The sequence below is a fragment of the Ictalurus furcatus genome, chromosome 2 (genome assembly GCF_023375685.1).
Source record: "Ictalurus furcatus strain D&B chromosome 2, Billie_1.0, whole genome shotgun sequence".
NCBI classification, from domain to species: Eukaryota; Metazoa; Chordata; class Actinopteri; order Siluriformes; family Ictaluridae; genus Ictalurus; species Ictalurus furcatus.
This window is the reverse complement of record NC_071256.1, coordinates 32249321-32270193: the sequence shown is the minus strand read 5'-3', so window position 1 is coordinate 32270193 and position 20873 is coordinate 32249321. Positions and strand designations below refer to the sequence as shown.

The 20873-nt window shown below is 38.2% G+C and overlaps 1 protein-coding gene across 5 annotated transcripts in view; it reads left to right on the top strand.

Moving 5' to 3' along the window:
- Window positions 1–20456, top strand: part of cacnb1 (calcium channel, voltage-dependent, beta 1 subunit) — a 35523-nt gene extending 15067 nt beyond the window's left edge. Inside the window, exons 1-13 of one of the 5 annotated variants that reach the window (XM_053614993.1) lie at window positions 862–1115; window positions 8401–8520; window positions 9042–9164; window positions 10059–10195; window positions 10447–10514; window positions 11024–11160; window positions 12924–13004; window positions 13284–13342; window positions 13556–13665; window positions 14958–15109; window positions 15248–15343; window positions 15437–15628; window positions 17947–20456. In XM_053614993.1, coding sequence (XP_053470968.1) covers window positions 1080–1115; window positions 8401–8520; window positions 9042–9164; window positions 10059–10195; window positions 10447–10514; window positions 11024–11160; window positions 12924–13004; window positions 13284–13342; window positions 13556–13665; window positions 14958–15109; window positions 15248–15343; window positions 15437–15628; window positions 17947–18420 — 1785 coding nt within the window. In that variant the 5' untranslated portion in view covers window positions 862–1079 and the 3' untranslated portion in view covers window positions 18421–20456. Of the gene's footprint in view, window positions 1–861; window positions 1116–8400; window positions 8521–9041; window positions 9165–10058; window positions 10196–10446; window positions 10515–11023; window positions 11161–11472; window positions 11502–12923; window positions 13005–13283; window positions 13343–13555; window positions 13666–14957; window positions 15110–15247; window positions 15344–15436; window positions 15629–17946 lie in introns of those variants that run through there. The other 4 variants (XM_053614985.1, XM_053614976.1, XM_053614967.1 and 1 more) reach the window with 4 other exon arrangements.
- The last annotated feature ends 417 nt before the right edge of the window (window positions 20457–20873 follow it).

The window sequence follows — 20873 nt, the reverse complement described above, 5'->3', positions numbered from 1 at the left end:
TAGCATATGAACAGAATGTGAATTTTATTCATTTTTTTTAAATATTTAATATTATAGTGAAATCACAAATCAGTTATCTATGTTATTGGTTTTGTTAATAGACCTTTAATTATGATGAATGAATAATAATTGTAAAAACTATAACAACTTTAATAGTCGTTGATCATGAACTATTGTAACATCCTCAGGATATGCTTCATGGACTGCTGCAGGACAGTAAGTCCCCAATTTTGGACAAATTTAGAAAGAATTGTATGTGTTCTTATAGAAGATATTTCCATATTTGTGTCTGTTTTGTAGTAGTAGTTTGAAAAACACGAGTGGTAAGACTACTACTCCACCTGAGAGGTAATGTTTTAGCAGTGTAGTAATTTTATTTTATGACTCTGTGAGTCAGACTACTGAGAGAACATTTGAGTAGGAGAGTTCGTGTTGGTCATAGAATAGTATACATCACCGTCAGGTGTCAATTTGTCATGAGAGACACTGAAAATGAGTGTTTTCTCACTTCCTCCTTCTAACCCGCCACTCCACGCACACATACACATGCACCCTACGGGCTGACAACTGCATTCCCAGTCACATTTTGCTACACACCACCTCATACCACTGCTAAATTTGAGAGAGAGGGGTGAGAGAGAGAGAAAGAGACAGGGAGAGAGAGGGAGAGAGTTCTGCCCCTGCCTGTGACAGCTAAATTTAACCCCCAGTTTGCAAATGTAGCACAAGTCCTGCAATCCGACCCCCCCCCCCCCCATCTCTATCCCTGAACTGAGTTCAGGTTCCAGTTCTCTGTGTGTGTGTGTGTGCATGTGTGTGTGATAGCGAGAGAGAGAGAGAGAGAGAGAGAGAGAGAGCGAGTGAGCGAGAGAGATAGAGAGAGAGAAGGAGAAAGACAGAAGAGGAATGTGGGTTGGGGGCTTGAGGTTAGCAGAGCTTTTGGCCCTACTCTCCAACACACTTAAAACCTTTTGGACATACACTCACACACATACCCTTCTGTGATACACATATTACATTTGGATTGGACTCGGACGTCTGGGCGTGAATCAGGGCTGCCGTGGCAAGGAAAGAGTGCCATGGAGACAAATGAACGGATTCACAGGCCCATAGTGGTAAGAAAGATCTGGAAATGATTCAGTGTGTGTGGGTGTGTGCATATGGTTTTTAATATGGCTCGATATCTGAGATATGGTTTCCAAGAAGTGGCCAGGATTCACGTTTGAAAAGTTATTGTTGTCTATTTCCTCTTTCTCATGGCCTCTATCGTTCTCTGGTGTGTGTGATTCCATTTTGGGCTGGGCAGCTGCATTGGCCCTGTGGGTTTAAATTAGACCTTCAGCTCTGCACAGGGACCCCACAGGCACCAGTTGCTCAGACACACACACACACACACACACACACACACACACACACACACACACACACACAAAAACACACCCACATACATACACACATACATACATACATACATACATACATACATTAGATGAAGTCCATGTTATAGGCCATGTGCTCATGATAGGCTTCAACTGGTTCTGTGCTGAAAATCTCAGATTTTCCATAGCTTGATAACCTGTCATTAATGTGTAATTTATATTAAGTGCAATGTCATGATAATTTTCATTTGTAATCTGTTCATTTATTTACTTGTGTGAAGAATGGTGAACTTGAATTTTGTTTTGTATTTTATTTCATTTTATTGCCACTCTAAATTTGAACATTTTAAGCATATATTACGGATGTGCAAGTGCAAGTGTTCGTATTAATATTGTGTTTGGACATCTGTGATCATTCTGATATGATGATAGCTTTAAGCATAGACGTGAAAGGGTGAAGTGTGTGAAATTTGAATTTCTGGCATAATAATGGCTGTATATTAGAAGATTGCTGCCTGTTTTGATGGCTTGGTAAAATGCTATTTCTGGGAATTACACGGAAACTGGTGCAGAATAGCAAATGACTGGCTGTGCCATTGAGAGTTCAGATCAGACGTAATAGATGATCAGTATAATCAGACTGTGTCTTGGCACATACTGTATCTGTCTTCCCTTTTTCCCCTCTCTCTCTCTCTCTCTCTCTCTCTCTCTCTCTCTTAAGCTCCTAGTCAAAGAGGTTCACAAGCTCTTATTTTAATTTAGTATTTTCTCTTTTCCATTTCAATGTTGTATGCATTAAATGGACTTTGTTCTGGAGTGATATCCAGCAGCTAAATTTGAGAGTAGTGTCACTGATGGTTCAGTGAAAAACATGTGTTTATTATGTGAAACCTTCATGAACTTTCAGAAGAACCCATGGCTCTCATGTGACAGTCAAAAAGAGTATTTAATTTAAAATCCCTGAAAAGATTGTCCCTAGCCTTTGCATTGTGTTTGCTTGTCACATTAAAATGGAATCCTTAACGCAAATATTTAATATACTGTCTCCTAAAAGAGTAGCCCAATTTGTTATGTATGCTTACTTCATGCACGTCTTTAGAATGACCAGCCTTGAGCAGTTTTTGATGAAGGCTTAATTAGAAATTTAAATTTGCGTACAGCCTAAGAGCTGCACCACAAATACCCAGAGTGTAAACTGGCTTTACATTGCATTGTTTGTAATCAACAAAATCAACAGCTTTTAATATTTTTACCTTATAGTCATTCTATAAAATAGGATATTGAGAAGGGCAATTAAAATGTGCTGGATACTAATTGCCCTTCTCAATACCCCAGTTTATATTATATTATATTATATATGGTAGAGGTGATAATAGTTCAGTATAGTACAGAGGCAAATTATGTATTTAATTATGAATTTAAATTCTAAACTAAATTTTACCCTGAGATTTTTCCTTTTTTTAAAATCACATCCTGACTTCTACCCCCACTTTGATTTACCAAAATAGAAAGTCAGGTGTTCACTGGGGTTTTCCCATAATAATTTTGTCTGTGTCTGTGTGTGTGTGTGTGTGTGTGTTGTTATCATGCTGCATTATGAGTAGGGTGCATAACATGTAGAACTGTAGAACAAATCTACAGTCAGTTTCCTTTTTTCGCAGACTATCTTTCAATTCCTTCTTTCTCACTCCTTTCTTCAGTCTTCACACTGACTCTGCTGGATTCGTGGAAGGCATTTGCTAGTGTGAAGAGATGGTGGTTGGTGAAATGAAGTGCTAAAGCTGCTATTTGTAGGGCCTGGATATATTTAAATAGCATGTGTAAGGAGAAAAAAATGTGTGAATAAGAAAGGATACATGGTGGAAGGGTATTTTGTTTAATATGTATATATATAAACTGAGCTCCTGACTCTCTGTGGTCATTAAAAATCCCAGGACACTTATTGTAAAAGAGTAGAGGTATACCACGATTTTCTGGCAAAATTCCCCCATTGGCCCTTCTCTATCATAGCCCCCTAATAATCCCCATCTCTGAATTGGCTACATCACTCTCTCCTCTTCACTAATAGCTGGTGCGTGGTGGCCTTCTGGTGCGCTATGGCTGCCGTCGCATCATACAGGTAGATGCGACACACTGGTGGTGGTTGAGGAGATTTCCCCCCACCATACTATGTAAAGTGCTTTGAGTGTCTAGAAAAGTGCTATATAAATGCAACTGCAAAGAATGTCTTTTCAATTAAATTCTTATTTGTATTGCGCTTTTTACAATGGACATTGTTACAAAGCAGGTTTACAGAAATATATATATTCAGTATGTAAATTGTAGATTTATAAATTTTCTAGTCTACTCTATTTGTCTACTCTTGGTTTGAGCCCTGGGTTTCGCCATTTTGAAGCTGAAAAATGGGAAAATCTATCAAAGCTGTTGCCCAAGCATTGGGCATAACAAAACAACAGCTTGGAATGTACCAAAAAGGAAAGAAACCACTGGTGTACTAACAACCAGACATCAAACAAGCCTGCCAAGGAATACAACAATAGTTGATGACAGAATCATTGTGAGAGCTATGAATAAAAACCCCAAAACAACAGTCAGTGACTTAAGCACCAACCTCCACAAGGCAGGGGTGATGGTATCAAAATCCACTGTTCAAAGAAGATTTGAGAGCAGAAATATAGAAGCCATACCTCAAGAGCCTTACTGCACTCATATGCAGTAAGAAACAGAAAGCCAGATTGGAAATCACAAAGAAATACAGAAATGAGCCACAAAAGTTCTGAAACCAAGATTAAGGTCTACCAAAGTGATGGAAAAGCCAATTTGTAGAGTGGAGGTAGTGTCATGTCTTGGGCTTGCATGGTTGCTTCTGGAACAGGATCACTAATCTTTATTGATGATGTAACTCATGATGGTAGCAACAGAATTAATTCATTAGTTTACAAAAACATTCTGTCTGCCAATTTACAGAGAAATGCATCTAATCTAATTGAGAGGAACTTTATCATGCAGCAAGACAATGACCTAAAACAGTGGTTCTCAACATGGAAGGGGGGTGCAAATTGTTTTCAAGAAAAAAAAAACACAGACAGGGCATCATTTGGGTACTCTGTGTATTTTATTGCTTTTCAAATAGAATGTGCATAAATGAAAAACCCTTCATTCCATCTCCCTCTGTATTTTCTTTTTGCTGTGGAGAGGTGGAGCTTAGCCTGCCTTTTATCTAGTTGTCAGTGCAGACCAGTGTTGCCAACTTAGCGACTTTTCAGACCCCTTTAGCGACTTTTTTGCAAAAAAAAAAAAAAGCGCAGAGCAACAAATCTAGCGACCTTTTAGTCAAACCTTATGATGATAGGGGAGGCTTTGGGGGGCTTTAGTTACAAAACGTTGAGAAGCTCGGACCTGAAACACACTGCCAACACAACAGAGGACTTCATAAAGGGAAAAATGTAGACGATTTAGACTGACCAAGTCAATCACCAGACCTTAACCTAGTTGAGCAGCATTTCACCTCCTGAAGAGGAGGCTGAAGGAAGAAACCCCCCAAAACAAACAACTGAAAGAAGCTGCAGTACAAATCTGGAAAAGCATCACAAAAGAAGAAACCAACAGTTTGGTGACGTCAGTGGGTCACTGGCTTGATGCAGTTATTGCAAGCAAGGGATATGCAACCAAATATTAAGTCTGTTCCTATACTTTTTTCATACTATAAGTTTAAATTCTAAAAATCATTATTTGCTTTCATAATTTTAACAAGTTTTAAGGATTTTTTTCCCCTTAGGAAACAGTTATGGTTTTACAACGTCACCAGGATGGCTAGGCAAGGACTTCAGTGATCAGTAATTGTCTTATTTAGAGTCAAATCCTAATACAGATTATGCATTTTTAGTAGGATTACTATTATCTAAAGAGCTTAAGCTTGCTATTAAATTACCAGTAACGCTTTCTATGAAGGCCGTATGTATAATGACTTACGACTGCATTCATAACATGTTATAATGCATTCTTAGACATTCTGCACATTGGCATTATTTATGAAAAAACATTAGTGTCTATAGTAATGTTGATAATGCATTAAAATTGTTAACAGAATACATTGCAAGCAGTCTTTATAACACCAATGCCAATACCAAAGAAAGTTAGCCTCGGTTTTGTTAGTGTTCTGTCATAAACACACTGACATTCAGAAGTTGTAAAGTATTGTAATATAATTTCTCTAGTATAAAAAATATTCTTTATTAAAGAAAATAATCAACAGGTTTGTGATGCACTATACAAAGGGGAGCTCAGTTTCTTTGGTATTGGTGATATAATGTGTTATGAACCCTACTTATAATACATCATGATTACAATTCATAATGCATAATAATAGATATAATGCACATTGTATTTTCATAAATAATTGTAACAATGTGTATAATGCATTATGAATGAATTATAACATGATATGAATGTGTTTATAGTTTGGTATAAATATGACCTTCATAGAAAGTTTTACCAACTGACCCATTACCACTAACGTGACAGAGCATATTGCCCCCATATTCCATACGATGGATTATTAGTCTTTTAGTCATTTATTAAAAAGTAATTCATTGGATCGACTTAGAAGTTGAGGTAATAATTTGCATGGATCCTTTTCAATAATCCCAAGATAATTGTGTTATTTTCAGACTACCATAACAAGAATTTGTACTAACAGCATGGTTTTCCTCAGCCATAGACCAGTAAATTAAGTTGAACTAACTTAATGTTCAAACCTAAATGAATACAAAGGCTATTACAGAACTTGAACACATATCTCCTAATTACAAGGCCAGCTCATTATCAGTACACATTTTAAGAGCTTGTGTTAAATTATGTATTCAAATTAGTATTTGTAAATTTATTTGTTAAAATTTCTGTACCTTGGCTAGATAACTGCACCAGGTTGAAGACTATAACTCATGTGTCAGGCTTGCTTTAAAGCTAATTGCCTAATTTTCAGTTGTTTAAAACCAGTCCCTCCAGGATTTTGCAATTGTGCGAAAAAGGAGCTTGTGATGTTTTAAAATTACCGTCGATTTTCCACAGATTTGGCCCAGACCCATCATGTGACGTCATGAGTACAGCTAAAAGCAGACCAGCAAACATCACTGTGAAAGACCGTACAAAACAATTTTGTGTAATTGCAATTTTACCAATTATAGTATTTCTCCACAAACAAAAAACCCCAAAAACAACAAATTTTGAAAAAAAAAAACAACAGCAAAATCAAGCATTTTTGGCCATAACAATCACAAAAAAAAATCCTGTATGGACTGGATAAACCCACCAGTGTATTTGTAGGAGCAAGGGTAAAATGCTACTTAATCAGTAAGATGTCTCTTTGACCGGTTTCACCTGATGAACATACCTGGCAGAAGAGCCTTTCTTCTCCTTTTTAATGAGTCTTGCCTCAAAATTTGCATGTAGTCGAGTGGATGCAAGCAGTGTGTGTTCAGATAGCAAATAATATATCCTGCCATATTTATTATACTATTTAGTAAGTGCTGTGTGTGTGGTTCTGTTTTGCTATGAATAATTTATCAACATTTCATTTGACATATGTCATCATGATGAATTCTCACCTCTATTTAAACCTCAAGGCACTCACTCTAGCTCACAGTCTTTGCAGCTATCTTCATGCCTGTCTGCACCTCCCACGGTTTAGAGTGTGCCTGACACCTGACAACAGCAAGAGATAAAAAAAGGGGAAAAGAAGTTAACAGGGAAAAGAGAAGCGTGGGTGGCTTATATAAAGATAACCAACATGATCTATACTGCTGCATTGAAAACCTTTAGAAACAGCTCAATATTATGTACCTGTGAAGGAGAATGAGGACTAGGTAATATGTACAAAAGAAAATTATGGCTATGTTTTAATCGTGCAGATTATTTTTGGAAATTATTATAATTTCCTGTTTACTGAATACCTTCTGATAACAAGGACAGAGAATCATACTTACATACGAATTACATAGCCTGAAGTGCATTTTCAGGCACTTTATAACATTAACATCTCTGTGTCTGAATTAAATCTGATTGAAGATAGTTTAGCTAGCTATCTAAACTACATTTATCATTAATAATCATTCAAATTTGAGCTCATGTTACTGAGTTTATATGTCCGTATGGGTTTTCTCTGGGTTGTCTGGTTTCCTCCTACCTCCCAAAAACATGCTAGTAGGTGGTGAATATGTCTGTGTGTGTGTGTGTGTGTGTGTGTGTGTGTGTGTGTGGGTGTGTGGTCCCACCTCATGCCCAGTGATCCCAGGTAGATCCAGTGCTACCCTGACCAGGATGAAGTGATTATTGAAGATGAATTATAGTAATTATAATAAGGATGAGGCTGCTTGGAGGCAGAGAATCAAGAGTAGGAGAGTACTGTAAAGTTAAAACAAAGTTGAAGTATCTCTGATTATATAAGTATCTCTGATGATATTTTCTCACTAATTTTCTCACTGACGGTCTACCCTCCCCTGCCCATCTAAGTTGTTTCGCTTGTCTCCTGAGCTGCGACCTGTTTGGTCGGGCGGGGAAAAAAACAGCTTTCGCAGAGTTTTTCTGAAAAGTTTAACTTCTTTCAACTTTTGAAAGAAGCGCTTCACTCCAGGGAATAAAACACTGCCGGCAGCACTTTATAAGTCTGCCCACATTCTGACCGCCTTGCAGCTGTGATAGAACTGCATATAAAATATGAGCTACCAGTCAGGACAAAAGGCTGAGCTAATCTTGTAGGGGAAACTGCTAAACAATTGAATAGAGAGCTAATTGGTAGATTATTAATATATTTTAAGGATGGTAGAGAGTAATCTAAGGGGTCACTTTGTTAGATTGTTATGCTTTGCAATATGGTTCAGATTTCTGATTAAATGACCTTTCTGCTGATTTCGTGTGATATATGAATCTGTAATAATAATTTAAAAAATACTTTGCTTGAATGTACAGGACTGAATGTTCCTCTTATGTCCCTCCGCCTCCTCTTTCACCTTTTCTTACTCAGGGTTCAGCAGACTCCTACACCAGTCGTCCCTCAGACTCTGACGTGTCTCTGGAGGAGGATCCAGAGGCCCTGAGAAAAGAGGCAGATAGACAGGCTCTGGCAACCCTTGAGAAAGCTAAGGTGTGTGTCCTTATTTCTTCTTTTTTTCTCCCATTCCTTTTTTTTTGTCGTTCCTGTTGTCCTTTTTGCTCTTCCAGCTTTCTCTCCACTGAATGTGCCATTAATCTCTATCCCATGTGCCATCTAAATTGACTTCTTCATCTGATACAGTTTACCTGTTAAATCATATGGAGTGGATTTACCAACAACATCCTTTCAGTAGTACTTAAAAGCATGCCATTTAGCGTTCAAAATATTTCACCTCTTGTTTAGCTTCATTCAGTTTTACTCTGTCTTTGAATAATTCAATTTAACTGGCAGGGTCCAAACACTCAGACTATTATTTTTGAAGGAAATAATTTGGATTTAATTTTCAGAAAAGACACTCTGTACTCCAAAGAGATTTATTTATTTATTTATTTTTAAATTCAACATTATAGTAGATTCAGACACTATTATCACTCATATCTACTCCATCATACTGTTTAGCACCTTATTCATTCAGATTTTGTTTATTATTATTCTCTGAATTTCTGCCTTAGACGAAGCCAGTTGCATTTGCTGTGAGGACTAATGTTGGTTATAACCCGGGTCCTAATGATGATGTTCCAGTGCAGGGCATGGCCATCTCATTTGAAGCCAAAGATTTCCTGCATATCAAAGAGGTCAGTTCCGCTTCTCGTCTGGGGTGACATCGCCTGTATATCCTTGTCATTTCTAATATACTGCCATCACAGAAGTCTGTATCAAATCTTGTGTATTAATAAGCTTTCTGCTTATTTGTTATATTAAACTATACTACAATATTTTTAATGCAGTTCTACTGGAAGTCAAACTTATATTAAATTAATATTTGTAAACATTGGCATCCCAAGTATCAACTGTAGTCTTTGGGATGTATTTTTTGATCATGGCAAAATGCAAAAACAAGACATAAGTCCAGCACATTGTATATTTTTGGTATCTTCATGACCATTGTAACCATGGTAATATGACCAAGGGTGGCACTAATGTAAAAGGGTTCGATTTGAATAAATACATTGTTATGAGGTGTGATTAGGCATGCAATGAAATCAGATCCTCTCTTTCCCTTTATGAACCAATTGTATTCAAGGTAAAATTGTAAAATTGATTTGATTTTTATTAAAATGATGCCAGGGGGTTGACTACTCAGATATCAGGCTAACGCAGAGATCGGATGGTGTTTAAAGAGAAAATGTGCAGAAGATCAATGATGAATATAGGCAAGATGACACGGTGCACACCAGCTGTGATCCCTGAGTGGTCACACGCCCATTTTCTCTTTGGCGTGGTTCCCTGCTATGAACAATTATATTGCGTTGTCAACAAATATATTTTCTTGTCTGCAATTTAAACAGTCTATGAGTTATATTTGGTAGTTTGTTTCCAAAATATGATATGAACACCAGATTTTCACTTTCACTGAGAACTGAATACCTACTGCATACTGTATATGTAGGTCTGTCCAAAGGTGTGGCAAAAGTTATTAAGGTAATGTGTGTGTGTGTGTGTGTGTGTGTGTGTGTTTCTACTAACAGAAATATAATAATAACTGGTGGATAGGACGTTTAGTGAAGGAAGGTTGTGAGGTGGGTTTCATCCCCAGTCCAGTAAAGCTGGAAAGCACTCGTCAGCTACAGGAGCAGAGGAGTAGACAGAACCGCTTAAGTTCCAGGTATCTGTCACAACACCACAGCAACTTTTAACCTAGTTAAAATATGCATGACAACCAGCAGCCAATTGCATCCCAACATAGCAACCAACAACTTTCATTCATAGTACTGTATATTTTAATAGTCAGCATACTTCACTCAGTTCATGGGCACAGCATTGATAAGCCACTATAAAAAATATTAATATTAAGTGTCCTTCAACACGTTCAGTCACTAGTTTGTTAACTAAGAGTATATTTCTTTCTTCTATCAGTAAATCTGGTGGGAGCTCCAGTCTGGATGTTGCCTCAGGAACTCGTAGGCCCACTCCACCTGGAACAGGTATGTGCAAACATGAAATGGAAGTGTAGTTTAGGGCTTCTGTGCTGATACACCAGACTTGACCCTTCTTCACCAGCAGTAGTTACACCTTCCAAACAAATATTTACGGCAGTCTTGGGGTTCTGACCATTTTCTAGCTCACTATGCCCTACTTCTTCCTCTTACCGTCTGTCTACATCTTACTCTACTTCTACATTTTTCTCCCATTTCACAATTTATGTTCTCTCCAGTTATGCCTTTTTTAAGTTGGGTATTGTGTTATATCTTTTTATACAGAAATTCTATCTGTAACTCGACATTTTTCTTAGCCTCTATCTCTGTTCTTGTCCATATTTTTAAACTCAAATTCTACACCTAGTGTACATTATGTTGCTGTTTTTCCTCCTTCTGCCATCACTTTTGTTCTGTCCCTGATATCATTTCTGCCTTCCTTTCTTCCTCTGTCTCTATTTCTCCACCTGTTTACCAAATCCCCCTTCGCCTCCCAATTGTTTCGGTCCCCTGTATAGCTGATATGTCAGCACTTTATGATGATACATCGGATGTTGAGGAGGCGGAGCATGTTGATGCCCGGGACCGTAAGGGTGTGGCCAGCAGTGTCACATCCCCTCAGGGCAATATACCTCGTCTGCCCTTCTTTAAGAAGGTAACCATAGTGATAGTTATCAAGCCAGAGTGCATCAGGAAATACCACTCACCATTTCAAGCTAATACCCTTAAGTCAGTTCTAAACTAATATCTCCTTTGCAAGATTTTCACAATTCCTGTTTCTTATCACTTCCTGTGTCTCACAGTGCTTTCCCCCCAGGTTTTGGTAACATGCTAGCATGATATAGATTTCTAACACATATCTTTTCTGAATGTATTAACAGCTTGTAATGGCATCACCTGCATTGTGCTTCTCTTTATTTCTTTGTTTGTGTTTGCTCGCTCTCTCTTGGTGTGTATGGAATGCTAGGCGGCCCAGCCAAACAGAAACAGAAGTCGGTGAGTCATCAGAGCAATTAAAGTTAACATTTACGTCTCATTTTAGACAACCACATGTGCGTTAATCTCCTGTTATAGCAAAGCGTATTGGATCCTTATCCATTTGATAACACTGAATGTCCACGACGTTGTCTTCCCATTTTGGACAAAACAAGCACTTTCCCAGCCCACATAATTCAACTGATTCCAAACATTTTTCACTTCCTAAGAGCCAACAGCTTTGTGTGACTCACTATGAAACAATTACACTGGAAACAATCAATGAGTGATTTATCTCAGTGCTGTTTTTCAACATGTTAGGTAGGCTAACTGAGCATACCCAATATTGCATATAGCTTTTTAAAAATGTGATTACATTTTTTAAAACTCAATTTTCTTTTTACATTGTGAGACCCATAAAAAGGACAAGGCAGCAGTATTTTGAAAAAAATATGTAGCTACACTAGGCTGGTTAAATCCTTATATACATCCTTGTCAAAGGTTTAGTTAGAAAGGATTCCTGTGCCAAAGTTGTAAGTTGTCATAACAGTGATTGCAAGGTGTAATAAATGTGAGGGAAAATAATAACTTAATAATAACTAGTATGCTAACACATTCCGTAAATTCCATAAATATGGAATGTGTTATAAGGCCATTGTATGTGCATGTTATATGCACTACATGACAATTTTATACTGTAATTATTACTGTATGAAATTGCATTATGTGCATACATATGCAATAAAACATTTACCTTTGAACTCCCTTAAGAAAACTATCCTTAAAATAAAATGTATCAGAGTACTATTGTTACTGGTAAATGAAACAACTTTCGATTTGGTTCCTGGGTTCTGGGGAAACAGGAAATAATCTAGTAAGACATTTTTGGAAATTCAGCAGAATTTCTTGGTTGTTTCCTGAACACAGCCAGTTAATTGGGTTACTATCTTGAGCAACATATACAAAAGAATACAAAATTGAAACCAGATTTTAATCTCTGAAGTTGGAAGGGTTTATTGTAAACTCTGTGGGTGTATTTGAATGCCAAGAAGAATGCTGTTCCTAGGAAGAATGTTCTTGCCACGTTACCTGAATGAACTCGGCTTCCAGTTGAGCTAGTACAGAAAGTTATTGCTAGATATCTGGTTATTGCTAGAAAGGTCCTCCTTAGAAATCAAAACAAATTAGACATTGCTCCTTCCAAAAGTACCACATTCAACTACTGAGTAACTACTGAACTGATTCAGATTTCGCCTCTGATGCAGTTTTTGGTAACAGAACTTCAGAAAAAATTTAAAGCCTATGAGTGGCTGCCTAAAACTCTGGTACCCTTCTTCACCGCCAAAAGCATAATAAATCATAAATGATCTGTCATGTGATGATCTGTGTGTGTGTGTGTGTGTGTGTGTGTGTGTGTGTGTGTGTGTGTGTGTAATCCATCAGATGGAACATGTTCCTCCCTATGATGTGGTGCCTTCTATGAGACCCATCATCCTAGTCGGGCCATCACTCAAAGGCTATGAGGTAGGGACATACATCATTCAGCCCACTGAGGTGCTACAGTTCATCCAGCTTTATTAGAAATGAATGGTTTGTGTTATTGTTACAAGCTTGCTCTAATTAACTGTAATTAACTGTATCCAAATAATCAGGTCACAAAGCAAAAATACTTGATAGCAATGGTTGGAGAAGACATAAATGACATTGATGTAAATTTGGTTCTTGATGCAATTAAGTTATAAGGGATGAAGGATTTCACCCTGTCTGCTACTTTCTGCTTATTCATTGTGTAATAATTTTCAGGTAACTGATATGATGCAGAAAGCTCTGTTTGACTTCCTGAAACATAAGTTTGAGGGCAGGTAAGTGGCAAAGTTTATGGATTCCCTAAATATTCTGGTTATGTAATTAAATGTTATTTGTTATGCAATATTCTGGTTATGTAAGGAGATGTTATTTGTTATTAAATATTATGGTGATGTTACGCCTTATAGATAGCATGATATGAAGCAGTATGAAAACTTTATAAAATAATACTCTAAATAAATAATACTATTGGCTGCTGTGTTTTGCAGAATATCCATCACGCGGGTCACAGCAGATATCTCCCTTGCCAAGCGTTCTGTCCTGAACAATCCCAGCAAACACACCATCATTGAGCGTTCCAGCACCAGATCCAGTTTGGGTACAATAAACACACACACAAATGGCATAACATACCAGACAAAAAAAAAAGTGTCTGTTAATGTCTATATGGTAATTCGACCAGTGACGCATATGCTTATTTTCTCTTAAAGCCTTTTTCACTGTTTCCAGGCTGTTTCGTGGTTGCTTTGTGGACATTCTATCAGTGTGTCCTGAACATTCTCTGAAACATTTCCTTGTGAGCTGTTGTGCCTGATTGGCTTCTTCTTTCTTTTTCATTCTTTCTTTCCGGCCCTCTCCACGCACGTCTCTTTTTCCGTCACACCCACTTCCCCTTCCACCTTCCTTCTCTCTCCACCTCAGACGTACTGGGTACGTATCTTCTCATCTCTTTCATCTCTCCTCTGACCTCATCCCTTGCCCATCCACATCACTTAACAATTTTCTCCTTATACTTTATTTGAGGCTCTGAAACTGTCTATTGCATGCTTGACCTGAAAGTGAAATAACTAAAGGGTCCATACTGTACACCTTTTTGTATTTTGTTTTGCTCCCACAAATCCTCTAATAATGTTTCTGTGGTTTTAAGTACAGGGGGGGAAAAAAAACGTTTGTATCACTTGTGCTAAATTTTTTGTACTTTTGCTAAATATGATACATACTTTTCCTAAGACTGAATTTAAAACCATGCCTGCAACATGTGTAGAACTATATAGAAATCATTAAGAGATAATTAGTGTCATCTGCTCAAAAGGTAATACTATGGAAGTATAGAGTATGCACATTTAGCTCTACTTGCCATGAGTATTCAGTTTGATTAAATGTAGATATCTGTTCTTAAGCTTCTTAAATATATAAACATAGAACTCATATACACACTGTAACCAACATACTGAAAGTTTGGTTTTCGTTAACATCTGTAACCAACGCAACTGAACAATATTGGCTCAGTTGTGTTGGATGTAAGAACAGCTAGATGTGGCAGTGCTGTGTGTCCCTGAGGACAGCATCTGGAGCCTCTGATCTAACAGACCATAATAACCTCCATGTGCATGATACTAACATGGCACTACTTTTGCGTTTCTAAATGTATGGGTCATACAAAGTAGATACTGTATGTTTCTCTCTATGATAAAAAGTGTTTTTGTCTGATATGGATACCACTACCACTTTTACCCACTAAAATGTTTTTGACCTTTTGTTTGATTAACTTATGTGTGTGTGTGTGTGTGTGTGTGTGTGCGCGTTTGTGAGTGTGAGTGTGTGCGTTTGTGAGTGTGAGTGTGTTTGAGCGAAAAAAAAAAAAAAATTAAATCTCCTTATCTCTCTTAGCCGAGGTGCAGAGTGAAATAGAGAGAATCTTTGAGTTGGCTCGGACCTTGCAGCTGGTGGCTCTGGATGCCGACACCATTAACCATCCATCTCAACTTGCCAAAACATCACTGGCACCTATAATAGTTTACATTAAGATTGCCTCTCCAAAGGTATTCACACTTCACTCATCTACAATCAAACACAAACAAAAACTGAAGCATTCTATGTCAGTGCGTTATACATTTTTATGTTTCATTATGTTTTTTGTTCCTTTCTCTCCTTATTTCTATGTACCTACATTTTTTAAGGTATTGCAAAGGCTGATAAAGTCCAGAGGTAAATCTCAGGCCAAACATCTCAATGTTCAGATGGTGGCAGCAGACAAACTAGCACAGTGTCCCCCTGTAAGTATTTGTACTTATCTGTCTGTTTGTACAACATACATCATACTTGTTTTTTTCTGCTTCTCACAAAAAAAAAAATTCTCTCTTACTCAGGAGCTCTTTGACATCATATTAGACGAGAACCAGCTGGAGGACGCATGTGAACACCTGGCGGATTATTTGGAGGCATACTGGAAGGCCACACACCCTCCAAGCAGCAACCCCCCAAACCCACTTCTGAACCGCACCATGGCCACGGCAGCACTTGCTGCTTCACCTGAGCCCGTCTCCAACCTGCAGGTACAGGTGCTCACCTCGCTCCGCCGTAACCTGGAGCTCCTGGATGGCTCTAACCCTGTGAAGGAGGGCCAAGAGGAGGAACACGCCCTTTAACAAGGGTTGAGAGGCATAAAACACAGCTGTGAGGAGATGTCAGAGAAGCAGTCTCTTCCTCAGTGGCATGAAGAAACATACACACTGATCAAAGTACAGTTAGCTGCTTGACAGTTAGGAATCTAAAAGTGCAATCATAATTACCTGTGCTCCCTTTCATTTGAAATTCACGGGATTTCACCTATATATACCCCTCCACCAACACACACAAAAAAAAGACTGAACTACTATGTAGTCCTGCAATCAATATGCACTTATTGCCCATTCTGCACCCCCACATACATGCACATATACACACAACAATAAATTCTCATCTCTCTGCCCCTCCAAAGCACTCTTCAATGTTCTTTTGCTGCCTAGGAAACATAGACTCCATCCCAACCCCTTTCCAAATTGCCATGGCATCAGCCTTACAAAACGTACTTACCTCTTTACCTTATTAACACCACACTTTCAGTCTGATCTGCATGTGGATGCTAATATTGCTTACCCTAGTTTAATTACCATGTGTGTTTTGACTGCAGTTTGAACAAAGCCCTATGCCCAGTCTCCACCTTAACAGTTGTCAAGGAGACAGTAGAGCTGTCGTCATGGCAGCGAGATATAAGTCAATCGTCTGATAAAGGATGCCTGATGTGATCCTATACATCTAGCCCCAACACATCACTTCCAAACACTATGTTGGTTCAAATTAGAAAATCATACACGTATACATGTACTTTGAGAACACAAATGTACACTTTGGCAAGAGATCAGGTGACTATGAAGACTCTGATCCTAGCTCCTAGCATGTAACGGTTATGTATAAGGAAAAACAATAAAGGCAAAAAAGTGAAATTCTCTCTCCACACCAGTCATGTTTCACAAATACTGGCCACAAGGGGACAGTAATGACCTTGTGTGTTTCTGTGCCTGTGCATCTTTTTATGGCTGAATAAATGGATCCCTACTCCCAAAATAATGCACTATTTGATCTTGAAATAATGGCTTTTACATCCTTTAAAGTCCACTGTATATCAGACAGCGAGTTATTTCAGATTAGTCAAATGTATTCAAGCAATCAATCAATGTTTATTTATAAAGCACATTTAAAAACAACCAAGGTTGACGAAAGTGCTGTACAAAATTAAAATAACTACAAAAGCATACAACAAAGTAAATAACAAATACTAGAATAAAAAGAAAAACAGATCAGGTAATATCAAAAGCCAGAGATTACAAGAGCCAGAGAGTATTATTTGTAATTTGTCAGCTTTAAAGGTCAAATTTTAATTTTAATTTTAATTAATTAGTTACATTTTTGTCAGATATAAGGTTGGTAAAGCTACACTTTTTTTCTGCTGATGTAATTGTTCTTGGGTATTCCAGCCATGTGAAGTGCACGAACAAGTCATATTACTAATCTTGTGACTAGTTAAACAATATACACCTAACCAAAACAAAATGTTAGAGTACATTAGTAGGGAGAGACTGTTTTGCTTAGCTTTTCATCTATTTATTGTAAACCTTTACACCCTAAACTAAATAAAGGGTAACTCTTACCAAGTAATATCTTCAGTAGTCTCTATTAGTCATTTGGTACCTGACAAAGTCAATGTAACATAGAAAATAAATATTATCTTTTTAAAATACAGTTCTTTTATGTTTGAAATATTAAATATTGTCACTATAACGGCCAAAATCCTTTACCATCCAGTCTCTCATGCCAAATGTGTCGAAACATTTCAGATAAGATAGAGATTTTGTTATACATGGTGCAAACTAACCAAAGGCGTGATCTTGTAGGTGCAAACATTTGTTTACAAGAAGTAATGGCTAATTGTACACAGAGCCCCTTCTACTGCACTTTAAGTACTTTGTTCATTCCTGCTTAAAAATACACATTAAATGGCCTTATTCAATTCCCCATAATCAACCTGTATAAAGAAGGCCGAGTAAAGATTGTTGCTTAGGATTGTATATTACATTTCACTGGGGACCTGAGGACAATTTTATTTGTAATTTATTGTCTATAAATGGCTCTTTAGAGTCATTGGATTAAAAAGTTTTGTTTTTTTTTTAATTTAAAAACACAGCATGCTAGTGTATGTGGGGATTGTGATGTTTTAATATATTTGACATTTGATCTCAAACTTTAACTCTTGTACTAACCTCCTGCTTGCTCTCCTTTGTTTGTGTTTCTGCATGCTGATTGGCCGGACTGTGTGATTTGGGGGCGTTGCTTGGCACAGGGTCCATTTCTCGTGCACAGTGAGCCAAAGAGGGAGGGGTCCGTTGTGGAACGGGCCTGCCCCCAGGACTATCAGACCGAGCTGAGCGGCAAGCAGCCGCTGCGCACTTCACGTAGTCAGTTACAAGCCGGGGGGCGTGGCTTATCACGACAGGACACATTTGATTCGGAAACACAGGGCAGTCGCGACTCGGCCTACACAGATGACATGGAAACAGATCCATACGAGGAACCAGAATCCTGTCGCAGCCGGTTAAACCCTGCCCACCACGCCCCACGACAGGCATCCTGGGAGGATGAGGGGGCCGAACCAGATCAAGAGAACCTCAACCTAGCACCGCCAATGACCAATCAGCATCACCGTGGGCGGGCCCACCTGAGGGAGCGCTACTGTCAAGACGTAGAGGCTGGTGAGACCACGGTAGGCCGCAACCAAAACCAGGAGGAGTGGAACAGAGACGTGTACATCCGCTAGAGCCAAAACCAATAGGACCGGGAAGATATGGAGAGTACATGAAGGATATAGGGGGCTTAAAAATGTAGGGGGACAATTGTTGATGTCTAAAGCTGGATCTGTTTACAATCCATAGAAACCATCACAGGCAAATGCTGTATAGTTCATATTTCCACCATGCGCATTATGCCAAACAAGCTTACAGTCATATTTCATTTAGCTAAACTTATTTCAGGGTAAGGAGGAAGCAAAGACATGTTTGTTTCCATTTTATCTTTGTTTCTAGTTTTCTTTGTGTCTTGCATGAACCCTTATCAGCATAAGGATAAATTCCTATTTCCAATGGCAATGAAGTAGAACTAAGGAAATATATAACCACAATCTTGTGTGTATGTATGTGTGGATGTGAGAGCGAGTGTGTGCATGGGTGTATGTCTTTTGTCCTCTGACTGTCTTAATCAGGGCCTCTTTATCCCCTGTTAGAATATTCTGGGCCTCACATCTCTTTAGTTCCCTAGACTGGATTCATTACAAATTTACTGTGGGACTGAATGATCTAAATTAAAGATTAAAGGAGCCGTATTACACAGTCAACCTTCAGATATACTATGTCAATGGTGCAGTGGATTCACATAATGCATCACCAGGTAATGGAGGCCAGGATTTCCCAGGTCAAAATTCTCTACAAAGATCTGCCAATATTCTTCATGTATATACTTTCTCTATTTCTTTAGATATTATTTATTATTATGCTTATAATGCTAGAAACTGTTTTACATCATTTGCCTGATATAGCTTTATTGCTGCTACGTGTTTTTCCAGCCTGTACAGTAATCTGTTCGAAAACTCACGTTTGTGGTATGAACAAGGTTTCAGTAAGGTGGCTGACACATTAATAAAGCCGACCAATGTTAACTTATTTGTGATAACAGGTATTATTATGCAAGAAAACAAACTTTAAAGCCGCTTTATTAAACATGATGTGATTTTCCCCACCTTCAAACGAGTATGACCTTTAAACAACTTTAAAACAAGGTCTAAAACAGGGGTTCTCTGCTCCGGTCCTGGAGGCTAACTGCCCAACACAATTTCAAGTTTTCCTGCTCACAACACACTGGATCAGGTGTTGTAGGCAGTAGGGAAACATTGCAGAGCGATGGGCCTCCATGGCATGAGTTGGGAATCCATTGCCTAAAGCACTTTGAGACCTCCATAAATGGCTACAGCAGGGGACTATGATATTCAACATGTAGAGAATTTTTTATGTGGCATCATCCTGTCTCCTGTGTTTATCAAACTTTTTCTGATGCACTACTGCTGTGGGAATGAAAAGCTGTCTTCTATACATGCCAATCACATAACAAATGACAAGTGCCAGAATATTTCATGAAGTTACACCCACTACCACTGGTGGGTTGTCTTAACTCTGTGCCACACATGTTTTTGTTGTGTGGATGTGCTATAGATGTGTCACCCTTACTCTTTGTCTACTAGTTATTTTTGTCGCTTTAAGGATCTGATTGTGTGATCACACTGATTTTATAAAGAAATGCACAGACAACAGCTCATACACACACTCATGTATAAACACACACAGTAAACCTTCTACTGCCTTTTTCTCCTGCTCCTGCCTTTTGTGTCACTATCTCTTTGGGCATTTTTAAACAAGGGTTTTGTGTGTGTGTGTGGTTGGGTGTGGGTGTGGGTGGGTGGGTGTGCCGGTGTGTGTCTGTGTGTGTGTCTGTGTATATGTAAGGGACACACACACACTCAAGCAGCTTTTGATGTGCAGGAAGAGTGTCAGTGAATATCTTTGATGAGCCTGTTTTTACTCACATATATTGCAAAAGGACATCATGCTAATGATGTAATTCAGAAAATGTACAAGAAAATAGCTTAATAATGAATGTTATTGTTGCGTTATTGCAATTGTTAATATATGACAAAACAAAAACATGTAATCTTTGGTGCCTGATTGTAGCTCCATTTTGCTTTTTTTCCCTTCTGTTTTTAATCTGTGGGTAAATCTGTATTTTAATTAAAATTTTAAATCAGAACTAATTTCTATGTTTGAAATGTTTCTTTGAGTCTAAGATTTGTGAGGGAGAAGCAGTAGAGGTCAGGGGGAAAAGAGCAAGTTTACAGGGTCTCATACAGTAAACGGACAATTTAGGAGACAAAAAAATGTCCTATTACCATGGTGGTGAGAACAAAGAGCATAAAGTCATGTAGAGAAGAAAAACAGTAGTCTGAATGGAAAACCAGAATAGGCATAGATTGTTGTGAAAAGGGAGAAGAAGCAGTTCTCAAAAAGTTCGCAACTTGCTGAATGAGTGATTTCACAATCATCCCCACATTACGGGCTCACACTGTAGATCAGTGGTTCTCAAAGTGGGGTCCATGAAGCATAAGCATGGTGTCTATGATTATTATAGTTACAGTGGTGGAAATCTTAACCCACAAAATTATTATAT